The sequence below is a fragment of the Pollachius pollachius genome, assembly GCF_949987615.1.
Source record: "Pollachius pollachius genome assembly, chromosome: 3".
NCBI lineage: Eukaryota > Metazoa > Chordata > Actinopteri > Gadiformes > Gadidae > Pollachius > Pollachius pollachius.
This window is the reverse complement of record NC_136936.1, coordinates 49,922,827-49,939,904: the sequence shown is the minus strand read 5'-3', so window position 1 is coordinate 49,939,904 and position 17,078 is coordinate 49,922,827. Positions and strand designations below refer to the sequence as shown.

The window sequence follows — 17,078 nt, the reverse complement described above, 5'->3', positions numbered from 1 at the left end:
GGTGGGTGTGGTGAGGTTTAGGTTTAGGGGGGACGGGGGGTGGTCCTTTAGGCTGAGTGGTTTCCACAGGAGAGGCTAATGTAGTATTTATTTACTTGTTTCCATTTTTAGAACTGGACATCGTCGGGTCAAAATGTACACTTTATTATTTTTCTTTTTTTTTTTACCATGTGATTAAATGACAATTACTACGCATTTACACCCGTTTTCTTTTTTCTTTTTTGGTGTGCGTGATTAGAACACGGACGCCTGCGCTGTACGAGTCGTTCGCACCGGCCACAGCAAGACACGGTGGTGGTGTTCGGTGGGTTAAGTGCTCGTGTGTTTGTGGTTGGATGGGGATGGGGCGGGGAGGTAGGGAGTGGGAAGGTAAATGGAGTGGCTGAATCTCCAGAGAGCGAAGTTAAAAGCTTCGTGGACAGGTGACTTTGCCGCTGTGACGGACAGGAGCCAGGCAACAGCCAATCACAGAGCAGACGTTGCTCTGTAGCCAGCCTGTGTGCGGCCAGAGAGGAACGCTCACAAGGCAGTCGCCGCTCGAAAGAACGCTGCTCTTCAAACATCTCGCGGTTTTATCCCTCGCTCGCCACCCGCGCGCGCTGGAAAGCGCGCGCGGGTGGCGAGCGAGGGATAAAACCGCGAGATGTTTGAGAAGCAGCATCTCCAGAAGCTTCCGCGGGCGTCGTCTCCTCCTCTGGTTCTCCGGGACGTCGTTAATCCCGGCGGTCCGGACGGCCGCGCCCCCAGCCGCTTTACCGAGACAGGGAGTCCTCCGGCCCGCCATCGATCGCACATTAAACACCCTTCGGCCACCGAGGATATAAAACGGAGATGGGAAAGCGGCGGGCCCCCCCGGGGTGCTGGGGCGAGCGTCGAGTGATTTAGGTCTCTTCAGGTGGAACGGGGGGGGGGGAGCGGGGGATCGATGGCCAGTTAATGAGTATTGAGGTAACGAGATGGCGGGTGTGTGTGTGGGGGGAGGGGGGTCTGTCTCTGAGGACTACCCTCTGGCCTGGGGGGGGGGCTCGGACCCTGCAGGGGATGGAGGGGGGGGGGAAGCCTCGCGGTCCGTCTCGCGGGCCGTGTTCAGTATTCACCGGTCAGTGATCGGCGATCAGTGGTTCCTGTCACTGTCCTTCGACGTCACCTCTGTTAGAATTGACTCTTGGTAGAACAGATGAACGAGAAAACAAACGGCCCTGCTCGGTGGTGAACGGTGTAAAAAACGACGAACACATGAACTGAGACGTAATGAGACTGGGACAGAGCGGGTCCCGCTGGGAGAAACCCCATCCCCACTGGGCTGGAGTGGGATTGAGAGGAGGGTCCCTCTGCAGTCTCTCAGCCCCTCTCTGCTGATTGGCTGCTCGGAGTCCGTCGCTCCCGAAGCCGTCTTCTCACTTCCTGCTCCTCCTCGCTGAGGAACGCGAGGAGGACGCGGAGCACGTGGGAGCCAGACCCCGAGGGGTCAAGGTCACAGAGCGCTGGCTGAAGGCTTCACACGTAGAGCAGGGTGTGATGTGCAGAGCACGGAGGTACTACATGCATACATGATTACACACACACACGTTTACATACAAGCACACACGCGCACGCACACACACACACACACACATACACACACCGACACTTACATACATGCATACACACACACATACGTACAAATATGGATGCCTATATCCACATACACACACACACATGAATGCTTGCATACACATGCACATCCAAACACACGCTAGACCACACATTGACAAACCCTTTGTTAATTATAGGATACGAAACATTTCTGTTTTTGCTTCAAATGCGCGACGGCAGACTGTGGTTTTTAAATTATTCATTGAACTAATAAAGGACAAAAGGGCCAAAATGAAGTGGACCAAAACATCACTTCAACATGGACCAGAGGAGGGATGAGGACCAGACCTGTGGCGGGGCCCCTCACCCCTGGCTGATCTCCGGACTGGCTCATCCCTGACTTATCAGCCATGACACCAAACAGGGAGACCCTGCATCCACACAGGCCTGCGGTCGCAGATAAACACCGTCCCATAATATTTAGTCAATGATCATTCTGTGTGTGTGTGTGTGTGCGCGCGTGCTTGTTCGTGTGGGTGTGTGCGTGTGTTTGACTGCGTGCGTGCGTGCGTGTGTGTGTGTGTTTGTCTGCAGGTGTGTGTTTGCGTTTGTGTTCGTGTGTAAACGATCGCTCTACAGCGGTCCGGAACGCTTTACTTAGTGAGCGCTTTAGTTTCGAAAACAAACTTAACAGCGGCTAAAAATACCGAGTTCCACGTCGATCCTTCTACTGACGGCGACTTCCTGTCGATTTGCACACCAGAGGTGGCCGAGAGGATCGGTGTGTGTTTTAGGAGACACAGATGCAAGGTCCAGCGTGATGTGTTCTTGTGTGTTGACGTTGAGATAAACCGGGCTGATGAAGATGAATACATTTCAAATGCATTCACATCTACGTTACTCTCGTAAAAAAAAAGCTTAATAAACATATCTCCCATACGTTAACACATCACTGTGGTAACGCATGGAAATAAAGTTGTTGTTTTGTTTTGTTTTTAAACATTAAATAACGTTTTGTCCACACAGGAGTTTATTACAATTGTGAAAAAATATTGCCACCGTTATAGCCACAAACAATCAGGCGGTTTACAGCGACTCAAGTCCGCCCCCTAGTGGCCACACGCAGAACTCTATGAACGGGTGACGCTGAGAGAGGCGGCTGAGTGCCAGACCGACTCACACTCTCCCGCAGACCGGTTGACCCGAGGGACCTGTCCGGTACAGAAGATAGTCTCTCAACTCTACTGGTATGTCTAGTCCACAGATAGCACCCATTCTCTCCTTGTCCAGAATCCTCCTGATGCTTAGCCGACATAACTGCTTTAGACACGGCACTCCTGGCGGACACCAAGTGGGAGTAGAAGTTGTTGTTATTCTTGGGTTATGTGATTGGGTTATGCGATGGAGGAGGCGGAGCAGCGCCGTTTAGATGTTACTATGGATACCTCTGGATTTTCCCAGCATCCTCTCCACCAGGCTATTGGGAGGCGCGAGGTCAACGGGCCGTTTTCCCTTTGGGTTCCTGACGGAGCAGTCGGCCCCGTGCTCCATCAGGACAGACACCATCTCCGGGCTGGACAGACGGGCCGCCGTGTGCAGCGGGGAGTCACCGTCCAGGCTGCTGTTCACACTGGCGCCTGAAGGGGGCGGCAGAGTGCAGGGCAGTAGTGGTGAGGCACGTAAGATCAATTCATGGGTATTGGCCTTATTTTAGAGGACGCTTAAATATACGAATCAAGCTTTTCTTCTGTAGGTCTTATAAACCATTTAGGAGTGTTTAAATATTCAAACTTATTTGTGAAGTGTTTCTCAAGCAGCTGTTTCCCACACTGACTTTGATAGGGATTTGTTGGTTGATTGATCTTTAATAGACTTTGATCGTGATTGAGTAAAGATGTATGTCGTTGGGGTGTAAAAATGTCTCTCAGTGTCCCATCATGATAATTCAAACAGCACCAGCATCCAATAAATATGAAATATCTCTGTCCTGCTCCACGTTGTGTGGATCATCTTACAGCCATCAGTGTGTGAGTCTACACAGCTGCTACTGACTGATCCAGACTAACACCTCATTCTGTGTCTGACTGACTGATCCAGACTCACACCTCATTCTGTGTCTGACTGACTGATCCAGACTCACACCTCATTAGGTGTCTGACTGACTGATCCAGACTCACACCTCATTCTGTGTCTGACTGACTGATCCAGACTCACACCTCATTCTGTGTCTGACTGACTGATCCAGACTCACACCTCATTCTGTGTCTGACTGACTGATCCAGACTCACACCTCATTCTGTGTCTGACTGACTGATCCAGACTCACACCTCATTCTGTGTCTGACTGACTGATCCAGACTCACACCTCATTCTGTGTCTGACTGACTGATCCAGACTCACACCTCATTCTGTGTCTGACTGACTGATCCAGACTCACACCTCATTCTGTGTCTGACTGACTGATCCAGACTCACACCTCATTCTGTGTCTGACTGACTGATCCAGACTCACACCTCATTCTGTGTCTGACTGACTGATGCAGACTCACACCTCATTCTGTGTCTGACTGACTGATCCAGACTCACACCTCATTCTGTGTCTGGCTGACTGATCCAGACTCACACCTCATTCTGTGTCTGACTGACTGATCCAGACTCACACCTCATTCTGTGTCTGACTGACTGATCCAGACTCACACCTCATTAGGTGTCTGACTGACTGATCCAGACTCACACCTCAGTCTGTGTCTGACTGACTGATCCAGACTCACACCTCATTCTGTGTCTGACTGACTGATCCAGACTCACACCTCATTCTGTGTCTGACTGACTGATCCAGACTTACACCTCATTCTGTGTCTGACTGACTGATCCAGACTCACACCTCATTCTGTGTCTGACTGACTGATCCAGACTCACACCTCATTCTGTGTCTGACTGACTGATCCAGACTCACACCTCATTCTGTGTCTGACTGACTGATCCAGACTCATGGTGCGTTCCATTTGTATGGTACGCCCAGCGGTACGAGTCATAAGATGTGAAATCTCCCAGCTGTCTTGCGGCATTTCACGGAGGCACGCCCCCTTTTTGTGGTAACGTCAACCTTCCCACTCGTTGTTCTGAAAGTAGACAGAGTAGAGCGAATCAAAAGGGGGTGTGCCTCCATGAAATGCCGCAAGACAGCTGGGAGATTTTCACCTTACGACTTGTACGGGTGGGCGTACCATACAAATGGATCGCACCATCACACCTCATACTGTCTGACTGATTCAGCCTCCAACCTCCCTCTGCGGGGGGGAGCCTCACCCAGCTGCAGCAGGCTCCTGGCGGTACTCAGGTGCTGATTGGCCACGGCGGCGCAGAGGGGCGTGCCCGAGAGGTCACGGTGCAGATCTACGTCAGCACCGTGCTCCACCAGGACGGAGATGCACTCCTGGTGGCCTGCACCAACAGAGCAGTCATCAGCACCCATAGGAGTCATCAGCACCCACAGCAGTCATCAGCACCCACAGCAGTCATCAGCACCCACCAGCACCCACAGCAGTCATCAGCACCCACAGCAGTCATCAGCACCCACAGCAGTCATCAGCACCCACAGCAGTCATCAGCACCCACAGCAGTCATCGGCACCCACAGCAGTCACCACATGAGCACTGGGGGGAGTCTACCCTGTGAGGACACAATTTAATTTTAGATTGTCGTGCAGAACCCAGGAATGTGTGATCTCTGACCTTTGGCGGCAGCCATGTGTATGGGGGAGGGGGCGTGGCCACCCGGCCCCAGGGGCGTGGCCCCGAGCTGCAGGAGCAGTGACACGCATGTCAGGTGACCCCCAGCGCAGGCCTCTGATAGGGGGGTTGATCCGTCCAGTGTGGCTGAGTTCACCTGTGGAGCAGCAGGTCAGACAGGGTGGTCGATCGGGGAGTTAAAGCTGCACTATGTACGTTTCTCATGAGCAGCCCCTAGTGGCTAGAGTTGTAGCTACAGTTAAAGCTGAATCATTTACACAAAGTTATTTTTTCCGATCGATTGCCTCGTGGATTCGCCTGTCTTATTCATTCTGGTTCAATATTTGAGGTTTTGGGCAGGGATATCTTTGCTTTAGTCACATTCTATATAAATCAACTCTTACAATCTATGATCTGTTATGTATAGGACATCTGGGAAAAACATGTCTGGAGGTAGAGTGTAATATCAAGGTTGTTGCCATTGTACTCATTTAATACTAGAAGCGTATGGAAATTATGCTGTAATCCAAAAAGGTCATGCGATTGAGCATGTGTGTTATGGTGAGAGAAACAGTGGTGGTGTTTGTCTCATAGTTAATATGCAAGCTTGCATGACTATGCATGTGTTTACACAAAGACACTTGATAGAGTGTGTGTGTGTGTGTGTGTGTGTGTGTGTGTGTGTGTGTGTGTGTGTGTGTGTGTGTGTCTGTGTGGCAGGCATTATTTTGGGTTAATCTTCAACTAATCGCTTCCACCATGTAGTTAAATCCAACAATAATTGATGTGGTCCACAAGTCCAGAACAGCCATTGATTGCAGTATATGAGGTTCATGTTTGGCTACATCACTGATAGAGTAAACATGTATGCTAGGGTCTGGTTAGACGAGTAAACATGAGAAACACGTATGGCAGGCAGTTTGCGCTTTAAATCGTCTAGCTTCACTCTGCATCCATTCTCACTGGCAAGAATGAAAGTTGTAATACTAAGACTTTATGAGTAGTGAGAATTACATTTCCACCGATAAGACTTGAAATATGCCGAGGGAAGCTAAGCCCCTTAAAAGACCCTAACGGCCGGCCATACACGTGCAAGGAAGTAATAATGAGTTTGGTGATGGCGAGCAGATCTTACTAACATGAGCTCCGTTCTGGATCAGGAGGCGAGCGCAGAGGGCGTGGCCCCGCTGACACGCCGCCAGGAGGGGCGACACCCGGTCCAGCGTGGCCAGGTTAGCACACGCCCCCTGAGGAGATCATCACAGAGTAAGAGTCCGTCTACACCCCAGGAGGGGGGCGGGGTCGCGGTAGGGGCCGGGATGGGGGGAGGGGTCGCGGGAGGGGTTGTGGGGTCATGGGTGGGGGTGGTGTCGCGGGAGGGGGCGGGGTCACGGGAGGAGGCGGGGTCATGGCAGTAGGGGGCGGGGGCCTCACCTGGCTGAGCAGCGCCTGCAGAGCGACGGGACGGCCGTTGAAAGACGCATCGTGGACCGGAGACCAGTCGGACGCACCGTCTGGGGACAGACGGACAGAGACAAGGTGGAGACCAGTCAGAGACAAGATGGACACCAGTCAGAGACAAGATGGAGACCAGTCAGAGACAAGATGGACACCAGTCAGACTCACTGAGACAAGATAGCATGTAATACATGTATTACATTTATTACATGTAATACATGTATTACATGTAATAAAAGTAATACATGTATTACATGTATTACATGTAATACATGTATTACTTTTATTACATGTAATACATGTATTACTTTTATTACATGTAATACATGTAATAGATGCATTACAGTGAGATAGAAAGTGACTACAGAGACCTTTCAAAGAAGTTACAGAGACACAGGGTAATATAACGACATATTACAGATGTACAGATAAACAGAGGGCTGTCACAGAGATAAATAGAGTTCATTGACAGAGAGAGGCAGATGTAGAAGAAACATATTACAGAGCTAGAGATGGGAAGATAAAGAAATATAGCTATATCACAGCAATAGCAGGGCTATAGAGCGGTATTGTTACGTAGTTAGTTTCATATTACCGAGATAATTGTTGTGTTGGCACTTGGAGCAAGTGCTGCATTAGACAGACAGCCTTAGACAGACAGGTAGACAGAAAGACAGGTAGACCAGCATACAGACAGCCTTAGACAGACAGACAGACAGACAGGAATTCAAAATTCCTTTGGCTCGGGAAAATACACAAGCATAGTAATATATATATGTATATATATATATATATACATATACATAGACATAAACATGTATATAGAAACATATGTGTGTGTAGGTGTATGAGCGTGCGTGTGTGCGTGTGTGCGTGCCTACGTCTGTAAGAGGCGTTCCAGCCCCTGATCCCCGGCGGTCCGACTCACCGCTCATCAGAGGGTTGGAGAAGAACACCACGGGTCCAGGTCGCTGATGAACACCATGGTCCTGGTCCCAGCTCCCCTCTGACATGACCGCTCCAAGACCCTCCAACTACACGCTCTGGTGTGTGTGTGTGTGTGTGTGTGTGTGTGTGTGTGTCTGCGTCTGTGTGTGTGTCTGTGGGTATGTTTGTCTGTGTCTGTGTACGTCTGTGTGCGTGTATGTTTGTCTGTGTCTGTATACGTGTGTGCGTCTGTGTGTGCGTGTCTGTGTGTCTGTGTGTGTGTGCGGCTAGTGGAAGGTGGGAGCAGACCTTCTGATGTCACTTCCTTCCCCGGTCTGCCAGTCAGGAAGTGTGTGGTCTCAGTGCGCCGGCTGGGGCGTCGCACCGCTGCAGGGCGGCTGGTTCCTGTTCTACAGGTCTGTAACGGGACACCCGCCCAGTCGACACACAGAGCCTGCAGCCCGGGGGAGAGAACGGGGGGGGGGGGGGGGGGGAGAGGACGGGTAAGGAATGAGGAGAGGGGGAGGAAGAGGAGTGGGGGGGAGAGGAGGAGGAGGAAGAGGAGGGAGAGGACGGGTAAGGAGTGAGGAGAGGGGGAGGAAGAGGAGTGGGGGGGAGAGGAGGAGGAGGAAGAGGAGGGAGAGGGGGGGTGTATTGAGGTGGTTGTCGTTGCAGGCCTGATTGGACAGGACCTGGGACAAGAAGTTCTCCAGTGTTGACCTGCCGGTCAGGCCAGAGTCAACAGCCCGGTTAGTGATTATCACGTCAATGGCCTCCAGGAGGTTAAAGCAGTTTAAATTAAAAGTTAGAAATTCAAAAAATCCTGGCCCTAGATACGATTATCTGGGCTGTGGTTTATGAGGACCATTCAGTTCAAAAATAAATACATAAATAGGTCTGAATCAATAAGTAAATGAATTAATGTTAGTGAGACTTGTGACTTGATCATGTTAGGGTTGTGTTCAAATGGTTTGCCTCCTCCTCGCATGTCAGGTCATGCAATTCAATTCCAGTGCACTCCCCGCATGCCAGACACACGTCGGCCAGCAGATGGCGCCGAAGGGGAGCGGACGGAGAGGAACCAGCCACAGAACCCTGCGGCAAAGACGGTATCCTTTAGCGACCTTTTGTCCGGCGGTCCGGGGAGCAGGACGTGGCTGTGGGGGCCCCTGTTCAAAGTAGGTGGATGCTTTCGGCTGAATAACAGAGGATCAATATAAACCTTGACGTTTTGTTTGCTCTATAAATCAGCTTTAATTTGCGTCTGATCTGGGGCCAGTAGTCGTCTGGTCGAAAGCCTTAGGTTTACTTTATTGACGGCATATCGGATGGAAAATGATGCTAATCAAATAAAACATTACAGAAAACAGTGCAAATCGGATCATAATGATCCATTTATACATTTAGGACTTGGTCCTGGTCCAGAGAAAACTGGACTATTCTCAACCTTCCGTTATTCTTTCTTTAGTCTTAATTGAATATCCACGGAACCAAGTCATGTTTCGCTGTTTAGTCTGATGCTAAAACGTGGATCCTGACCAAACATCAATGAAACGAGACGCATCCCCTCCCCTCCTGTCAAACAACAGGCCTTTGTCGGTCCTCTGAGGAATGGGCCTGCATGGTTAAGCCATGACTGGGGGGGTGAGGTGGTGGGTTGGGGGGGGGGGGGATTAAACAGAAGCACATGATGCTCCAAACCCGTGCTTCCCCTCTCTCTCTCTCTCTCTCGGGTGGCTCAGGCCATGGACTTACACACATTTCGCCATTTTCATTTCCTTCCCCTCTGACGCTGTCTCCCGGTCTCCCGGTCCCAGTCCGATGGCGTCCCCGCGGCTGGAGACCTTCTGCTGTCCCAACAGAGACCCGGCCACGGACTTCGTGGTCTCCTTCCAGCCCCAGTTGTTCAGCGCTCTGAGCGTGGGCAGCGCCAGTCTCAGTCTGATCTTCACCATCCTGCAGATCCTCCCCAAGCGGAGGGGCTACCGCAGACTCGGGCCCTACCCCATCCCGAAGCCCGCGTCCTCCTCCCGGATCCTCTTCATCATCAGCATCTGCGACATCCTGGGGTGCACAGGTAAGAGACAGGTGAGCAGAGACGCTCTGAGGACCAGGGTGGGCGTGTATGGACGCCAACGACCTGACCGCCACGTGTTGTGCAGACGGAGGCTGCGCGCCGATGTCCACGTCTTTAGTGCTCAATGCGCAGGAACTTTTTGATTTAGGCTCACCCCTTATTTTGCATTTACCACATTAATTCAGTCTAAAAAAAAAAAGTTCTGTCTGTATGGATTAAGTAGTCGTGAAACGGCCCTGTATTGTATTGAAGCCATCAGAGTGAGTCTCTTGGGACATTTGAATAATAGCACGCCTCAGCTCTTTATTCTCTCTAAAGTGGACTTGCTTTGTGATGACTTCGCCTGTCGTCCAACAACGTGCTCTAATCGCAAATGGAGGTGGATGGAGTTCAAGTTCAACGAACAGGATTATGTAATAGGCGTCCCCGTTATTATAAAGTCCAACCAAATATGTAAATGAAAAACCTCGATTGAATAAGAAAGGCCTATTCATTGACGACTCTTTGTGATTGAAACTGAACCAGTCATTGTGATGAAATGTTACAGCACAAAGCGATGTGTTTGGAGAAGTAAGTTGGGTAACTAAAGCCCAGGCGAACTAAAGCCCAAGTCAGCATGTGGCCGTATCACGCTACGCTTTTATACTCCTCTAACTATTCTCCGAGCCCGGGTGCAGCAGCTGGCTATTCAGAGGAAGAACCTAAACTACACTCGTAAAAGAAAACCGTAGACCTTTAGTGTTTCCATTACCTCCCCCTTCAATTAAAAGTACCCCACTACACAATCCAACTAACGGAGCGCTTTGCAATCCAGCCGGAGCTAAAACCCTTCCCTTTAATTAGGTGTTAATTGAAAGCGTGCTTTGTTTTCCAACTGACCCCCACTGCATGAAGTCAAGACGATTTGTAAAGCGCTTACAGTCTCAAAGCTGGATATTATGCCCCTCCTTGATCCCCTCCTTGTCCCCATGTCTGTCTGTGTTTCCTGAAGAGCTGGTGGTTAACGGGGGGGGGGGCTCCCCTTCACAGCCTCCATGCCTGTATCTGTGGTGGTTAACCGGGTTATTCCCCCCCCCCCCCCCCCCCCCCCCCCCCAGGTATCGTGGTGCGGTCGTCCATCTGGCTCGGCCTTCCCAACGTCGTGGAGAAGATCTCCGCCAACAACAGCGGCGATGTCTGGCCGGAGGTCTTCTGTGTGGGCAGTGCGGTACGTCTGTGTGTGTGTGTGTGTGTGTGTGTGTGTGTGTGTGTGTGTGTGTGTGTGTGTGTGTGTGTGTGTGTGTGTGTGTGTGTCAGTATGTGTGTCAGTGTGTGTGTCTGAATGTGTCAGTGTCTGTTTATATCAGTTTGTGTGTCAGTGTGTGTATATGTTTGTATGCGTGTGTGTGTGATGCGTGACATTTACAAAAAAGATTCCTTCACACCAGACTTCCCACAAGCACAACACAGGACAGATGAATAGTATAAATAGCCTTTGATATTTCACTCACTCTTCCGGTGAAACAACTGGTGGTGAAATGATGACACTGCTGGATCTCGCTTACATTTTTGCACTAGAATCAACTGTGGCTTGTACCACGACTTCTGCTACTTATTATTACTTATTTTTACTCTTATTTACTTTATTTATATTGTTGCTGCTATGTAGCTTTTGAGGAACCAAGCCTAAGAAAGGTACTCTCGTGTACTTGTACAATAAGATGTAAGAAAAGTAATTCTGATTCTGAGAGAACTGTGCCTACGCTAGAGAGGCTCCTCTCTACGGGAAAATATACAGAGATGAAGGAACCGATCTAGAAGATAGAGCAACATGGCGTCCTCCACAGCCTCCGCCATCTTGTTGAGGACGTTCTGCTGTTTACTCGCCTTGCGTGTTGTTGTTTACCTGTCGGCCCGAGCGCCACTGAAGCAGGAAGTGTTGACGCGCCTCTTTCTGCTGTGCGGTGCAGATGTGGATCCAGCTGTTCTTCAGCGCCTCCTTCTGGTGGACCTTCTGCTACGCCGTGGACGTGTTCCTGGTGGTGAAGACCTCCGCTGGGATCAGGTATTACGTCTGCTCCGTCTCCTCCTTCAGGAGGAACAGCCTCCACTGTCTCTCTCCTGCAGGCGTCCCAGCTCACCACCACAGAGACATTAGGACATGACAGTCAACGAGGGCACTGGTCCTCAAATGGGGGTCCGCGTATCCCTAGAGGTGCTTTGGAGTATGCAGGGGGTACTCTACTTTACCCTGAGCAAGTTTCAATACTGAAAAGTAGACCAAAATCGAGAAGATGGAAGAGTGGTTGAAACGTAAATGTGACACCAAGGAGAAAGGGGAAACCGTGAAAGAGAATGTGGATCCAGAAACACAAAATTTCGTCAGTTTCAGGAAGAATATATTTGAATGGGATTCCCCTCTACATGCTCTGACCCTCCCCCTGGGGTTGTTCTCTTTTTGTGTGGAGAAATTAGCCAACAGTTGCCTTCCCTTGCATTACTGAATAGCACGAAGCCACATGGCGCAGGCCCACAGAGTCATTTCTGTTCTAGAGAAAGAGTGTCGAGGTGTCTCTGAGCGAGACACCATACCCTGACTGCTCCTGATAAGCTGGCTGTCGCCCTGCGTGGCTGACTCCGCCGTCGGTGTGTGAAGTGGTGCATGAATGGGTGAATGTTAGGCAGTACTGTAAAGCGCTTTGAGTGGCTACTTGTTAGAAAAGTGAAATATAAAGGCAGTCCACTTACAATTGTGTACATTTTTTTTTTTACAGTTTTTCACAACAAAATCTCACAAGTTCTACTCTTCTATTCTGAAACGATCTATTCCATTGATAATTTCTCCCTCCGTGTGATTGGCTGCTGGCCGGTCCCATGCGGGTCGCTCGTGCCAGGAGCCAAGAGCCCTGACAGGCTTGTGAGTCCACAGCCAGGTCTCATGACCTGTCTCCCCCCCTCTCCCCCCCTCTCCCCCCCTCCCCCCAGCACCATCATCCTGTACCACATGATCACATGGGGTCTGGCGCTGCTGCTGTGTGCTGAAGGTGTTGCCATGCTCTACTACCCTTCCATCTCAGAGTAAGACACGCACACACACACTAACATGTGCACACGCACGCACGCGCGCGCACACACACACACACACACACACACACAAACTTACGCCTAAACATACACAAACACTTACGTGCAAACTCAGACACACACATACAGACAAAAGCTAGCGCGCACACACACACACACACACACACACACACACACACACACACACACACACACACACACACACACACACACACACACACACAAACCCGGTCACCCCACCACTGTCCCCCCTGTCTGTTCCTGCAGTGTTTTTGTTTCCATGAGGTCATGTGATCGGGGTCTGAACGATGGAGGTTCCCAACATCTGTTCATGAATGATCAGATTTGCGTTTTTTTTTTTTAAATCTTTCATAGCATCATCATGAAGGAGGGATGAGCCAGACTATAGCCGTATGACTCATGTTGAAGTTAATTTGAGAGGGACTAGTTTTGGGCATTATAAAAAGCAGCATTGAGAAGATCAATCTGATGAATAATTAAAATAAATAAAAAGCTTTAAAGGGCCCTCATCTTTATGACCATGTGTGGATCTCCTGTGGACACGCCTCTCTATGATGTCACTAGAGGCTTGATTTAAAAACTTCGTGTCAGGGCTCACCAATCGCCCCCTGGTGGTGGAACGTGGGTCCTGCCACTCACCCGGTCCTGACTGACTTCCTGATTCACGTTCAGCTCTCCCTGAGCGCCGGGGTCTGAGCGTTGAGCCCTCAGCCGATGAAGTGACCTTCTCTCCGCGTCTCTTCACATTGTGCCCCCAGCTGTGAGAGCGGCCTGCAGCACGCCATCCCGCACTACGTCACCACCTACGCCCCCATGCTGCTGGTGCTCATCGCCAACCCCCTCTTCTTCATCCGGACCACCTCAGCAGGTCAGACCCCCCCCCCCCCCCCCCCCCTGCTGGGCTCAGGGTCAGAGGTCATGTCTAGGGCGCCTGGTGGTCGGCAGGACCACGTCTGACCGTTCCTGCAGCCCAGAGGCTGTGGTGTTAACGGAGTGGAGGGTTTGTGGGACTGCTGTAGTTTGGATTTAGTTCTATATTTATTGATTCCATGTTGTCCTAGTTTATATGTTTAATGTTTCAATGGTTGGCCTTTTTTTATTGACTCATTTGCAACATGAATTTCCTCCTCGGGGAGAATGAAGATCTCTCTACTCTACTGTCACTTAATGTACGCACTTTTTGTTGTTGTACGTCCTTGCGTTTAAAAATAGTACTTGGCATCGTGTAGCATCTTAGCCTCACTATCTTTGTGTTCTCTCCTTCAGTCACGTCGCTACTGAAGGGCCGACAGGGCATCTACACGGAGAACGAGAGGCGGCTCGCCACCGAGATCAAAATACGCTTCTTCAAGATAATGCTGGTCTTCAGTGTCTGGTGAGTGGCGGCGTTGATCTGATCTCTGTTCATGTTCTCACGTGGAGCTCCCCTGAGTTTACCCTCCCCTCCTCCCCTCCGGCCCTGGCCCCCAGCTGGGTCCCCAACATCGTCAACGAGTGCCTGCTCTTCTTCCTGGAGGTCCAGCCCGACATCAGCGACAGCAGCCTGCGGACGGTCCGCAACGCCGCCCTCATCACCTGGTTCTTCATGGTACCAACTCTACGTTGACGTTTACATGTAGGGCGTTTAGCATCTGTGTCAAACACGGCGGACACAAAGTAACAAGGCTTAACTGAATTAAGCGTTTAACTAGTTAGTTCTGAACTGCATATTTTGTACACAGTTGTATTAACGTTAGATTCTTTTTTTATCTCTACAAAAACCTCAGTGACCTCATAGCTTGCTCCAGGCATGAATGTACATAACAAGGCGTGGTGCAGCGTTTAACGTTGTCGTGTCCCGTGGGGGGGCGTCCCTCTATCTCGACCTGACCCGTCGACTGTGTTTGTTGGGCGTACAGAACCCCGTCGTTCCCCTCGGGCTTAAGGTCTCTCTAATGAAGAACGTTTTCTGAGCCTGACCATGCGGGGTTTCCCGGCCCTTCTCCCAGGGGATCCTGAACCCCATGCAGGCCTTCCTCAACACGCTGGCCCACCGCGGCTGGACCGGCCTGGACGTGGACCTGAGCCTCCATTGCCGGAAGGAGCGGGCCTGGGACTCCATGTCCACCTCCGCCCCCAACGGGGCCGGGACGGCCTACAACCCCATGGTGGGCACGCTGCTGTTCCAGAGCCACATCCAGGAGGACAACAAGAACCTGACGGGGAACGACCACCGCCCCTCCGACTCCATGGGCGCACACTCAGAAGGTACCGGCCAGAGCTTTAACGCTAGCTCCTCGCCTGTGTATCAGGGCTGGTGAGGGTGGGTGGGGGGGGGGGGGGGGGGGGGGGGGGGGGAAGGGAGGGGCTCAGAGACGCTCCTGAGCGTTGTTGGTCCATGTGTTTCGTGTGTTTTGTATTGTGGGATGTCGTTCTGCTGTTTGTGGTGCACGACGATGTGCTCGCAGTTTGTTTGCACAATGTTGGTATTTATGCTCTAATAAATTATGATTGATTATGAAATGTATTTTGGGATCATTTTTGTATCTTTTAATTTATGGCGAATCGTTTTATACTATTTGTGCACCTTCAAAGTATTGTGAAAATAAACGTGTAAATGTTCTGTTAGGTTTACGATTCATGACATGACTGATCTGCAGAGAAATAAAATTGAATTTTCCAGTCGTTTGTTTCGGTATTTGTTCACCCTAAAGCCCGTTATTCGCACAAAACCACGTTGCGGTACGATAAAGCACAAATCAAACTATAAAAAGAGTCCCAAAATACATTTTCAGGGTAAGTGTGTATACGCTGTAATCTAGGTTTGAGACCATTTCAAGATGGCGTCTGTCAGGGCGCACCGAGTAACCACCCCCCCCGCCTTATTTTGTCTCGCTAGGTGGCTCAGAGTCTAGTACAGTAGAGATCCACATGTCCAGTGAACGGCAAGACTTTGAGGACATAGACGCAGATGCTGAATCCCTGGACAACTCAATGAGGAACTAGAGTATGACATCACCCAAGCCCCCCTTGTCTCCCTATGACATCATACCACCTGAGTGTCCTCATGACATCATACCCCCACCGGTCTCATGACATCATACCAAACCCCGTCTCCTTATGACATCATTCCCTCCTGGTCTCCTCATGACATCATACCACCCATCTCATGACATCATACCAACCCCCGTCTCCTCATGACATCATACCCCCCTGGTCTCCTCATGACATCATACCCCCCTGGTCTCCTCATGACATCATACCAACCCCTGGTCTCCTCATGACATCATACCCCACTGGTCTCCTCATGACATCATACCAACCCCCGTCTCCTCATGACATCATACCAACCCCCGTCTCCTCATGACATCATACCCCCCTGGTCTCCTCATGTCATCATACCCCCCTGGTCTCCTCATGACACCATACCCCCCTGGTCTCCTCAGGACATCATACCAACCCCCGTCTCCTTATGACATCATACCCCCCTGGTCTCCTCATGACACCATACCCCCCTGGTCTCCTCATGACATCATACCAACCCCCGTCTCCTCATGACATCATACCCCCCTGGTCTCCTCATGACATCATACCCCCCTGGTCTCCTCATGACATCATACCAACCCCCGTCTCCTTATGACATCATATCCCCCTTCCAAGTCTCCCCATGACATCAAATCATCCACCCATAATAACCCAGCGATAAAAGATCAATCATCCAGATCTTGCGGTGGGGATACTGGGAATGTGTGAGGGTCGATGGTAGAGTGGGCTTTTCCTTTGACTTTAGTTTTTTCTCCTTGTAGACTTTACAAAGTAATCATGGTTTGTGACCTGGTTAAAGAATCAATCCCTCTTATCCTCAGAGCCTGAGATGATAAGAGAAGTCTGTGATCCATGAACTGATAAGGGGACTATCATTTAAATTCAACATATTCAATATTTTGAAGATATGATTTTACAGTCCAATAGGTATTAAGAATACAAATCCACTTCGACACTTTTTGTTGAACTCGTGAGAATTTCCTTTTGAGTCAACTTATTATTAAGCCTCTAACGATTCTAGCGTTCCTTAGCGTATTTTATTTATTTCTCATGTATTTGATCAAATATTAAACGTAATTCACATTATGATTCCATTGATCAAGTTCAAGTCATTGTTTGAAGTATCAACCCCGGGGAAATCAACTTCCCTCTGTAAACTTTGTACAAAATGTACTTCTCCAGCCAAACAAATAAAACAAAAGGA

General features: G+C 50.2%; 2 protein-coding genes across 3 annotated transcripts; one reads left to right on the top strand and one right to left on the bottom strand.

The window, feature by feature from the left end:
- Positions 1 to 2,582: 2,582 nt before the first annotated feature.
- On the bottom strand, positions 2,583 to 8,017 carry LOC307072071 (ankyrin repeat and SOCS box protein 9-like). 2 transcript variants are annotated; one of them, XM_079731238.1, is made up of 7 exons: positions 7,691 to 8,017; positions 6,739 to 6,818; positions 6,444 to 6,551; positions 5,308 to 5,461; positions 4,883 to 5,017; positions 3,021 to 3,212; positions 2,583 to 2,912 (listed from the first exon to the last, which is right to left on the bottom strand). In XM_079731238.1, exons 1-7 carry the CDS (start codon positions 7,773 to 7,775, stop codon positions 2,752 to 2,754), a joined length of 915 nt encoding a protein of 304 aa, XP_079587364.1. In that variant the 5' UTR covers positions 7,776 to 8,017; the 3' UTR covers positions 2,583 to 2,751. The 2 variants fall into 2 exon arrangements, with proteins under 2 accessions (XP_079587364.1, XP_079587365.1); XM_079731239.1 differs by lacking the exon at positions 4,883 to 5,017.
- A 1,458-nt stretch (positions 8,018 to 9,475) lies between these two features.
- Positions 9,476 to 15,970, top strand: gpr143 (G protein-coupled receptor 143). Its single transcript, XM_079732638.1, has 9 exons — positions 9,476 to 9,766; positions 10,864 to 10,973; positions 11,716 to 11,810; positions 12,731 to 12,823; positions 13,609 to 13,718; positions 14,117 to 14,225; positions 14,321 to 14,438; positions 14,839 to 15,097; positions 15,729 to 15,970. The coding sequence occupies exons 1-9, from the start codon at positions 9,511 to 9,513 to the stop codon at positions 15,833 to 15,835; spliced, it is 1,257 nt and encodes a 418-aa protein (XP_079588764.1). The 5' UTR covers positions 9,476 to 9,510; the 3' UTR covers positions 15,836 to 15,970.
- Positions 15,971 to 17,078: the final 1,108 nt, after the last annotated feature.

Coding starts and splice junctions, on each gene's coding strand:
- gpr143 (XM_079732638.1), top strand. CDS start 9,511: ATGGCGTCCCCGCGGCTGGAGACCTTCTGCTGTCCCAACAGAGACCCG. Junction 13,719..14,116: donor CATCCGGACCACCTCAGCAG/GTCAGACCCCCC, acceptor TCTCTCCTTCAG/TCACGTCGCTACTGAAGGGC. Junction 14,226..14,320: donor ATGCTGGTCTTCAGTGTCTG/GTGAGTGGCGGC, acceptor CCTGGCCCCCAG/CTGGGTCCCCAACATCGTCA.
- LOC307072071 (XM_079731238.1), bottom strand. CDS start 7,775: ATGTCAGAGGGGAGCTGGGACCAGGACCATGGTGTTCATCAGCGACCT. Junction 6,819..7,690: donor CTCCAACCCTCTGATGAGCG/GTGAGTCGGACC, acceptor GTCTGTCCCCAG/ACGGTGCGTCCGACTGGTCT. Junction 3,213..4,882: donor CAGGAGCCTGCTGCAGCTGG/GTGAGGCTCCCC, acceptor CGCCCCCTTCAG/GCGCCAGTGTGAACAGCAGC.